Here is an 11,736-nt window from a genome sequence, read left to right on the forward strand (position 1 = left end):
GCGGCTGTGGAATGGTGAATGCCTTCTAAATAAACCAAATAGATAATTTTTTCCCGTCTTATTTTCGGAAATTTACTTATAAGGACAGCGACGAAATTCAAAAGTGAAACAACATGAAACAGGCGCATAGTGATGAGCTTCGGTGACAATTTGAGTGACACCAAATTTATCGAACACGGTGTAGGTTGATGAGGGCAAACATAATAAAAAGGCTACGAGAGATGGAATGACTGCTCGACAACCGGTGGAGAGGTGTGTTTAAAGCGAGCCCAAACAACCAACCAACCAACCAAACAGCCAGCCAGCCACAACCGATGTGTTCGGTGTGTTGTTCGATGATAGATTGCGTGCAGAAGAATAACGTAAAAGCGACGTTGGTTTGTTTATTTCAAACTGTTAACTGTAATATGACAACGTGAAACCAACGCGTGAAAAATTACACTTGTGCCGTTTTGTGTACATTTCAAGAAGACTGCATTGGTGTGACAGGTAGGGATGTTGTTACTTTCTTTTTCGCTTTTTACATTTTCATTCAAATTACGTTGAACTGGTGTTTCCTGTGTTCAGTGTTGTGCCCTTCAGCCCATTGACAAGTGTCAGGCAACCGGTGCCCGCACATCAATATGATAATTACGTACGTCTGCAAAAGCATCAATGCGAAAATTGAATTTTTATTCATCTTATCTTCTGTCGTCTCCTGAGGACTAGAACCTTTTCATTCTGATTGTTGCTCTATTTCCATTTCATCTGACCGCCAAATGGAATAATCGAACCAAAAACTCGCGCCAATGAATTATCAGCGAGTTTGCGAGTGAAAAATTATTCCAATATTTGCAAAATTTTCGGCAAAATTAAATAAATGGCATTTTGAGAGACACGGCACAAAACCAGAAAAAAGCACGGCAACAAGCGTATCCACGCAATTTGTATCCGCCAGCATGTGAAGCTTCTAACCGTATATTAAAACATAATTTATAATTTCATTTAATTTGACTAGTCAGTTAATATTTCTCTTTCAAACAATTCATTTATTTTCGCCCAACACACACAATTATTTTTCGGGAAGATAAATATCCCATCCAAATTGTATTCGGTTAGTTCAGTCGCTTTCGCTTGCTTATTTCATGCTTGGTACGCTGTTATGCGGCGCCAAAATGTAGATTGTAGGAGATACTATATTAATATAGTGCGTTATTCTCAACAATGCTGTGCATCGCGCAGAGGGAGCCAGTCCGTGTTGGTTTGCACAGCCAAGGGAGAACTGTCACATCGACGACTTTTTTTAGTTGAAACAAAAACAGCGATTGATTAATTTCATGTCTTTTATATTGTTTCTTATGTGTACGTACGAAGTTACACATTTTTATTCATTTTTTTTTCTTCAGAATTTAAAAAGCTAGCTTAAAGTAAAAAGCTAGCTATGCCAAGAATTGGTTTTGAATAAATAAACAAACTTCAAACTTCCAATCGGGTTTTATGGGCCAACAATGATACGTATGATTGCGATTTAATAGCCTGAACTAATTTCTTCTTGCTCATCACAAAAGCATCCATATTTTACCTCAAAATCATGCAACAATTTGAGTTTTATGAAATCCGCAAGATGTCATCGTTGTCCCCCTGATTCTTATGCCCATTGTGCGCTAGTATAGAATGCAGAAGAAGAAGAATTTCACAAGCATGTGGTAAGTATTTCAATGAATTGACTTAAAACTCATAACATAGTCTCCAATGTTTATTTTCTTACAACAAAAGCGCTTCACAAATACCAGGAAATGTCTGCACGTAGATTTATTCGAATAAATTAAAAATATGAAATAAATTTATCCGATATTGTTTATGCGTTGCGTTGTTGTAACCGATCTGCAGTACAAAGTTCAATGAACTAAGTTCATATTCTCTTCCGGATTTGCCAACTCAAATTTGAGGGTGTTCCGAGCAGAATTCGGCAAAAAATAATGCGATTTAGCATCCCAAAGGGATGCGTACTGGAGGACTTCACTTCTAGAATACATTGGACCAGGTCGGATCCACCTGCTTCACAAGTTCCACTTCCAGCTCAGGCAATATTTTATAAACGCTATTTTTAAATATAAGCTCAAAACAAAACTAGTAAAAACTTCAGAAATATTGCCTGAGCTGGAATGGAGCAGGTGGATTCGACTTGGTCCAATGTATTCTGGAAGTGAAGTCCTCTAGTACGCATCCCTTTGCGATGCTAAATCGCATTGTTTTTGCCGAATTCCGCTTGGATCAGCCCAAACATGTGTTTTAAGATTGCTGAGCATCTCAGCATTTCGTAAGGCACGGATATATCCGAGCATATCGACGACGCATACAGTGGCGTGCGCTGCTACGCGCAGCCGCAACGACTCGACCGGAATGTGTATGTTGTTGCTGCGTGCAGCCACATCAACTGAATACACTTCGGTCGAGTCGTTGCGCCTGCACGTAGCAACACACGCCACTGTATTGTACAGTATGCGTCGTCGATATGCTCGGATATATCCGTGCCTTACGAAATGCTGAGATGCTCAGCAATCTTAAAACATATGTTTGGATCAGCCTCAAATTTGAGTTGGCAAATCCGGAAGAGAATATGAACTTTGTACTGCAGATGCGTTACAACAACGCAACGCATGAACAATATCGGATAAATTTATTTGATATTTTTAATTTATTTGAATAAATCTATGTGCAGACATTCCCTAACATACTCCCTCTCATCGGTGAATTTTCGTTCAAAACCGTCCAATATTCAACTCATCACATCAAAATGGCATCGATGTTCCATTTCGTCCAAAGCATCGTCGAAACTATCACTCACTTGGATGTGTATTGAAAATGCAAAAGTTTGCTGAAGTGTTATCGAAATGAAGTAAGTATTTATAGATAATTTTAATAGTTCGTTGTAAAACGGAGCGTAAAAATTAGCGAAAACGTTTCGGGGGAAGCCTGGAATAAATTCTCATACATGCATGAAATGTTGTTGTGTCAAACATATAAACAAACAAACCGAAATATGAGCATAAATACGGCAGCGAAACAATGTTTTTATTACATTTACAGCGACAATAAATTACGGAATGCCTCCTCCGCTTTGGGGCTGACGAGCATAGAGGATAGTTTTATGCATACACATCTCGCATATATTTTGTGTACGTAAAAGTGAGTACTCGATTTTGAAGCTCTGAATTGAGCTATCGGGAGCAACACAGATGTGCATCTCTTTCCATTGGCCCAAATGTGCCAGTGCGAATGAGTGAAAGGGACGTTGCAATAAACGCGGACGAATAATATGTTTCATACAATTTTGCACACAATTATTTTATAATTACAAACTCTGAATTTGTCTAACATTTTGAGTGTTGAAATTGTCTGAATTTGCTCAAATCGTCTGCTCGCACAAGCTAAAAGCAACATATACGCATACGAATTATAGATATGCAAATGTGAGACTGTCTAGATCTGGCAAATGGTTTACGCCAAAACTGAATTCATATTCAACCCTCACGGGTTTCTGGTTATGAAACCAGGGAGAGAGAGAGAGAGAGCGAGTGAGAGAGAACATTATTTAATACGTACGCCAAAAATGTGTAAGCAATTTGAATATGAGTGTATATGAAAAATGAGAGTGCTCCTTGTGCAACGGCCAACGAAGAAAATGGTGATTTTGTGAACACACAACAAGCAAACGAACGCACGAACGAACGCACATTAGGTGGCAAGAAAGTGAAAAATATATTTTTAATTGTGTTTCCGTTCGGCAAAGCCAATATTAAATGCAGTGTGAACATTTATGTGTTTGCCATATTCCGAACGGGGCATTCCCTTGCAACAATAACGGCATGGTATGTTTTTCGATACACTTTTACTTCAAATCGAAACGGCTCGTAGTCGTAATTCGATTTGATTTAAAATATTGGAGTGAAAGTAACTATGTGGCTAGCAAGATATAAAACACTAACCCTCAGTAGAGTTCGTCATTCGTATTATTATAGCCCGCAAACAAATTGGAATTGCAATGCGTGTAAGCGATATATGTGATCATGGTGAAGTGAAGGTTTCTAAGCATTTGACCGAACCAAAGATGACCCACAACAAGGGATGGTAAGAATAGTACCCAGAAAAAAACCAACGTCATTACAAATCGAAAGAAAAACAATTTCTTCGAATGCCGAACGCCGGATGACAGAGATTGGCGAAATCGATAGCAATATACGGAGGAGGGAAAAACTAACAATAATCATATGTTCATTTTCATTCGTTCCGATTCGATAGCAAAGCAATTTAATGTTTTTTTTTTCTTTTTTTTTCTGGGTTGCAAAATCGAGCAGAGAAAACACCAACAAGATGTGGCAACGAGACACAACCGAACGAAAAATCGAACAGCAGCGAGGGAGTAAAAAACAAACATTATTTATTGATTCCAACAATTGTGAAGTTATTGCAATCATTCGTCTTTTTTCCCAAGACGACTATAAAACGTTCTCTGTGATTATTACAAAGAGTTGACCTTTTTTCTCCCTGGCTATCTCCCGCTCACTTGCCACTTATAGCTGTCGATCTTTCTTGCTTTCTTTTCGCTTTTTCTCGTCTCACAACTTTACATTGGCCGTCGCTTATATATAGTGCGCAGTGTTCATGTTAGAAATCACACCCCACAGCCAATTTTGCTTTCTCAAGAATCGCCGTTTTTCTTTCATTCGAGAACATAAAGTTAAAGCAGAAAATCAAGTCAAATGGCTTTTGTATTATTACTGTATAAAAAGACATGTTCCAGCAGCAGAACGTTATGAAAAATACACCAAAAACAGTATGTTATTTATATGAGTGGATAATCTTCACTACCAAACACTCTTCGTGGGTAGTTTGGAAATTTAAGCTTCTGATACTCCTTCTCATTGTGTCGTTTTAACTTCCATTGCTCACTTTTTGCTTTCGTTTATTGCTTTCGGACCGTAGATAGTGCGAAATGAAATGAATATATCATAGCCAGCAGTTTCTCTAAATTTCATTTTGCATGGTGCACATTGTTTGTGGTTGTCGGTAAAGCAAGATTTATCAACATTTTGGGCAAATGCAATCCGACTTATCGCACACAATTATGCGAAACACCGCACAAAACACAGTACACTTTAAGCTTAATTAATCTAAGCAAACCGATTCTTTGAACTAAATTGAGCACATTTACAGCTGTGTAAATTTCAAGAGAGAATGATATTTACTTGAAAGAAGCATGACAACGACACAGCATGGAAAATTCATGTTTGACTTTATGTTCTTGGACAAAGAAGGAAAACGCATATGGTTTTTGCCCTTTAAGTTTTTCAAGAGCTACGTGATAAATGTCTCCAACAAAACTGTAAATATTGCGAGCATATGAATCAATTCGAATGTCAAAATCGATAGGTTGGACAGACGACGAATGGAAATTAGTTTCCCGCATCACAGAAGAGGAAAAAACGGCTTCAAAATGATGGAAAATGTTTTCGGTGTTGTATCTTGATACGCGCGCGGACATGAATGGCGCTCGTTCATTTTGCAAAATTCTAGGGGCATTTCTCACGAAAGTAATGAATAAATTCTTATAAATTTTGAAAAAAAAATTCCATTCGGGCCGATTCAATCAATTTTTACCAATTCGTGTAAATAAATGTTCATTTACACTGAACTTGAACACTTTTATTCAAGCAATATGGTCAGTTCAGTACTTTTTCTTACAATTTCAATAAAAAAGAAGAAATAATAGACATTTTTGCACATTTGCTCAAATTGTTTGTGTGGGAAATGCTCCTAGGCAAAATTTACATCAGTCCCGTTGTCGAATTCGATGCCTTTTTAAATGGTGGACCACAATTCGCATGGTGCATGGTGCAAACGATACGAGATACGAATTTCGCATTCCCCTTGACTTTCTCAATTCAATTTAAATTAATTTCGAATCAATAAACATGCCGGTGTCATTGCGCCGCATTCGAACATGTCTGTTTGTGATAGTTTTAAATTTTTTTCCCTATCTCTCTCTCTCTTTCTATCCAGTTCTATTTTTCTGGCTCTTCCACAGCAGTTTTATTTTATTTCTTTGAAATATGAGCATTCGCCGGAACTATACAGCGTAGAGGGATGGAAAACCCATTTTCGAACGGCTGTATGCAGCACGTTGAAATATATTGGCTGCGATTAGTTCGACTGTCACCGCCAATGATAACAACCATGCCATGCGAACGAAACTGGCACTGCGTCGCCACTGGCAATATTCGAATTGCATCGCCATGCTTCCTCTGCTGCTTTGGTGGCTACAGAAGTGGAACGTAGATAATATTGCTCTCGACGAATTTGTTACCGGTCAACATATTTTATTTGCTCTGATTATTTGTGATTTCAAGCCACCACCGATTGGCATCTAGTATATCGGCGGATATTCTCGATTATTTATTATGGCTTTAATGACTCTTTCTTCATTAGGACTTTTCAGGTTTATGTTGAGAACCTTTTTTGCAACTTAAATATACACGTTTTCCTCGAAAGTTTGGGAATTTTGTTGACTATTTGGATTTTCGATTCACCTGGAATTTTCTTTTTTCTTTTACATTAATTTCTCTAAAAATATAACAGGCTGTTCGAATGAATATGTGCGAACACCATGTTTTTATAAGCATTCTGATACTTTGCGGAATGTCGATACGCTGTTCAGAGTTACAGTTTGCGGAATTATTGGAAAACAATTTTTTCATTGTTTCAGTTTATTAATCGATATTGCACAGATACTATTTTTTTCCACACATATAAACAATCCCGGATGCTAATAGAAATCGATAAAAATAGATAATCCCACAAAAAGCGATGGCATTATAATGGATTTGTATTTGCATATCAACAGCAAAAAAAAACACTATTAAAAAGTGGAAAAATGATTATGTGTTGACGGGTAAACATCAACGGCAGTCAAAAATAAAATATTCACACAAAAAAGTGCATGATAATTTCCACTGCCCGAGCATAGCACACTTCACCGAGAAAACAACGATCAAAAACGATGAAAAAAAATCGCAAGATACAAAAACAATAGAGGATTATGGATGGAGTGGAATGCTGTTGTGGCAGTCGCAATAACCAGTTTCACTTCATCGACGTTTTCACTCATCGGCAATGTTTCGCAAAGCATTATCCCATGGAAATTGATTTTTTGCTCCCTTTTCTTGCCATGCCTTCCCCTTTCTTCAAAGTATTTGCAAATAATTTTTTAAATACCAAACATCTCGTACGATGCAATAGATGATAAATCCCAATAAAATTATTGTTATAAGGCAAAGTGGAAAAAAATCGAAGTTTTTCCCTTGTAGAGTATTTTTCGTAGAAATGTCTGAAATTGAAAGCATGAACAAAAAGTATTTTATTAAAAAGAAATATGATGTGGAATGCGGCGCCATCGTCGAAATGCCATCTTTGTGTAAATGGTGCTTTCGCCAAGATTATCAAATGCTTAAGATATTAACGACTGGGGAAAAATGCGGAAGAAAATATCGGCTTGTAGCGTAAGCGTACAATATCGGAATTGTGGGCGATGCGATGGAGCACTCTGTGAACGAGTTTCAAAACAAATTCAATCGTTATTGATGCCGGCGAAGATGGTGTGCGCCGTTTGATGCCTCGACTCACTCTCCGGCAGCCGTGTCGAGGTGATGAGTTTGAGTTGCGGTATACCGTTCGCTCAATGCTGGTTTCGAGTGTAATACACCAAATGTGTTTCGTTCGTTTTTCTTTCGGAAAATATTTACTTGCAAACTCGCAAGATACCACAGCACGTATAACGCAACAATTATTCGAATCCAGACTACGAAAATTCCGAAACAATATTCTCCGATAAAAAGGCACATCGTAGCGTTCAAACCTTTTCTTATACACAAATTCCGAAATGGACGAATTTATTTAATTTTAAAGTAAAATTGTATTGAACATGCTTGAATATAAGCGATAACATTCACCAGCGATGCAATTACAGAATTCCAATCGACGGAACAACTAACGCAATTTCTACACAGACATGGAATCTGTACATCAACTCTTTTTCTGCTTCGATTAGGTCTTTGAGAAGAAGCAGCGAAAAAAAATAGACAAAATGAAATCTCAATATAAGGGCAAACTATTCGTTATCGGTGGGTGGGTGGTAAGGAGAGTTTCAAGCATTTCTCTTTTTTTGTTCCTAATTATTTCAATTTCCAAAATAGCATCTTAAAACTAAGCGGAAAAAAACGTGTCGAAAAAATTGAACAATTCGGATAATGTCGATGGAAGTTTAAGCATCATTGCTTAAATTATTAATAAATCAATCCTTTTTTATTTATACAGTGTTTTATGTGAAACTGACATTTTTAGTTTCAAAATCACATATTTCCCACTTATTCCATTTAATAATGGACTGACGAACTTTTTAAGTGAGGGAAATGTAAATTATTTGTCTGAACTTATTAGACGATAGAACGAAACAAGTGTACGAAATTTAAGTATCACGATGAATTTTCGAGCCACGGGTTCTTTTCCTCTGATCAATAACCATCATTCGAATATGCCTTTTAAAATTTGAACAACAAAATCTGAGGTTTACATTTCTTAAAAAGTGCTTTGAGACAATGAAGTGTTGCCACCACAAAATCTTATCTCTATAATCGATATGGAGCTTTCTATCGAGGGAATAAAATTCGATATAAAATCCAATTAAAGCATAAAATTCTCTGGTGTGCTTGTGTGTTGTCATAAAACTGAAATGAATACGACCGAAGCAAAACGAATGTGATTGTAATGCACTGCACCACGACATCCGATACTCGGATACTAGCAGCTGTCTAAGCGGATATTTTCACTTGTCCATCGAGAACTCGGTAACGGTATCAAAATACATTGTACAATGTACAGGATTATCTTACATCCATTGATGACAGCTGATTCCTTCTTTATTTCCCCGATGATTTCGAACAAAAAATTAAACGCAATTCCAACCACTTGAGCAATTGATATATGGATTCCGAAAAGATTGTGCGAGAAATTAATTGAGTTTTCATTAGCCCTGAATAGCGTGAATAACAACGGTACAACGGATGCGAAAATCACATTCTCCATATCATTGAGAGAAAAAAATCACCTTGCAGGTGTTTTCTGCCAAATTGAGAAGATGATTCTAGTATATCATACTTTTATATTACTTTTTTTCAGTTTGACCACTCATTGGATCACTATATCTTTACAAACCTGTGTGATGTTGCTTTAAAATGTTGTACTTACTTATCTTATCGAACCTGTGATATTGAGAGCTCGCATAAAATTGCATTTTACACTTCACACTTCACTCAGCATGTGCAATGCTAATCTCTTGCTATCGATAGCTATCGATATCATAGCGTGCCGTGAACAAGAAAATTAATGAAGTGTCAAACTTAAAACAGTTTTCAAGATAAGTAAACCTATTTAATTTCAATCAGTTGCCAGTAGAAGAACAAGTTCTTGGTAAGTAATAATTAATTTTCCCTTGTAAGAATTTTAGCTTGTACAACTGTCCTGATTGGAAACAAAGCAGCAACGAAAAACTCAATGAAATAAAGGAAAGAATATTTCATTCAGAACAAAATTACGACAAACAATTTTGGATTAGTCCCTTTTTTCTGAAAATTTAATTTGAATGCCAAAGTGTTTTTTTAGCGAAAATGGGAGAAAATATTCACAAGCAGTTGAATGATTATCTCAAAAACGTTGACACTGTGGTTAGAGATGCATTGGAACGCTTTGATACTCTGTATTCATCATATGGTGAAACTAATTCGGATTTTATAAATGATATCAAGGAAATTACTATCAATAGGTAATACTTTTTGAAGATTAACCTGCCTGGAATTTGATTTTGTTTTTCAACATTATCATTTGCTAGTGTAAATCAAGCATGTAAGCGCTTCGAAATTGAATCAAAATTGAAAAAAGCCAAGGATTTTCCCATGGGATCAGCTACAACATATGCCAACACATTGAAAAATAATGCAACCGAATTAGAAAATGGCCATGGAAATATGGAACATGAGAGAAATGGTAATTCTTAAATGAAAAATATTAGTGAATTATTTAGAAAACTGTTTTAAATCTCATTGATTTGTTAGAAATACAACAAGCACTGAGCGCATCGTCATCTCTAACTGAAATAGATGCTTTGGATCCAAGCGATGAGCTAAAAGGACAAAAAACTCTATTGAACAGTCTCCATATAAGTGGTATTCCAATTGATGCCATAAAAACCGAAGATGCCCAAATTGCGGTGTTGCAGAAAATGTGCAAAAAGGCGAATGTTTCATACAATAAGGATGTGGATCAGTTTTACGTAAAAAATAATGCTTTAATCGTGAAATTCCATCGATTCGAATCCAAAGACAAGATTCGCAACTATGCAGAAAATAAAGACTTGTGGACAAACGAATTGTTGGACTTGAATAAAGGTCAGGATCCAAGCAAAATCAAGGTGAGGTAATTTCGGTCAGTTGTTGTGCTTGGAAGAATAGACCTGTCTTGAAATAAAAAAAACAGTTTTTAAACATATTTAACTGTTTGCAGGTGTGTCACTACATGACTCCATTCTACTCGAAAATGTGGTTTGCCGCGGAGAAATTCAAAAATCAGGGCCGTTTACACTCATTCAAATTGACCGAAAAAGGTTTAGTTGGTAAACGCAAGCAAACTAGCGATGAAACGATCTTTTTGTCCGAACAGGAACTTGTGCGCTTTATAAGAAATGAGAAATAATCAGATACAAATTTGTTATTATTCCAAAAGAGTTTTTGCTCAATTTATAGTCCAAGAATGTTTCCCCTATTTTTTTGTTTCTGTGGAAGCAAATGCCTATATTTCTGGAATTTATATGAAAAATGATATTATTAGAGTTAAAAATACACACTATCTTTCTAACATCTTCTTGATGTAGAAAATCTATGAGAATTCTGGGCCACTTTGAACGCATTTGAATTATTCATTTATGGACTGAAAACTGTTTTTTCAAGAACTTAGTCATGGTGTCGGTATTAGTGCAAAACAAAATTCATGTTAAAATCAATATTAAATATAAAATTTGAATGTATTTTGTATAGAAAGCAAATAGAATTGCAAAAATAAAATTTAGTACCAAAATTTCAAAGAGAATCAATGTTTTCAATTGATTTCAATCAATTATCAACAAGTAAACTTATTGTGTATCTTATCTGATTTGGCATTGTGTTCGATTTAAAATTTCATTTTATCGGCAACCTTAGCCATGCTATCAAAGTGTACCCGTTTGCGGAAGATATGTCTGGAAACCTTCATTCACTCTAACGTGACGACAACACGATATGAAGTGGTTGATTTGATTAAAATTGAAATTTTAAGTTAATAATTCATCTTTCTCCATATCATTTTTCTATGTCACATTCTATGCAAATACAGTGCACCCCCGCAAATTAGAAATAAAATGTCCCGAGACCATTTCTAATTTGCGGGGTTTTCTAATTTCTGAGGTTATTTCAATTATATCCAAAAACGATGTACCAAATGAAAAACTGATAGGGTTGATTTGCTTAATTGAAAACAATATATTGAACACTTTTCAATCAAGTATTGTATACATGCTTATAAGCAGTTATTTTTGTGATTATAAATATCACCGTACAACACAACTTTTCACACATGAACACTTTAAAGGCCCGTTGATACAGCTCAAAATTC

At 36.1% G+C, this 11,736-nt stretch overlaps 1 protein-coding gene across 3 annotated transcripts; it reads left to right on the top strand.

The window, feature by feature from the left end:
- The first annotated feature begins 9,444 nt into the window (after positions 1-9,444).
- LOC129569971 (uncharacterized) lies at positions 9,445-11,120 on the top strand. 3 transcript variants are annotated; one of them, XM_055449265.1, is made up of 5 exons: positions 9,445-9,504; positions 9,697-9,856; positions 9,923-10,077; positions 10,146-10,501; positions 10,594-11,120. In XM_055449265.1, the coding sequence occupies exons 2-5, from the start codon at positions 9,702-9,704 to the stop codon at positions 10,780-10,782; spliced, it is 855 nt and encodes a 284-aa protein (XP_055305240.1). In that variant the 5' UTR covers positions 9,445-9,504; positions 9,697-9,701; the 3' UTR covers positions 10,783-11,120. The 3 variants fall into 3 exon arrangements, with proteins under 3 accessions (XP_055305240.1, XP_055305242.1, XP_055305241.1); XM_055449267.1 differs by having other exon boundaries at positions 10,146-10,506; positions 10,594-10,698; XM_055449266.1 differs by having other exon boundaries at positions 9,501-9,504; positions 9,686-9,856.
- Positions 11,121-11,736: the final 616 nt, after the last annotated feature.

Source organism: Sitodiplosis mosellana, unplaced genomic scaffold (assembly GCF_009176505.1).
Source record: "Sitodiplosis mosellana isolate CC-2019 unplaced genomic scaffold, AAFC_SMos_1.0 Smas_scaffold_47, whole genome shotgun sequence".
Lineage (NCBI taxonomy): Eukaryota > Metazoa > Arthropoda > Insecta > Diptera > Cecidomyiidae > Sitodiplosis > Sitodiplosis mosellana.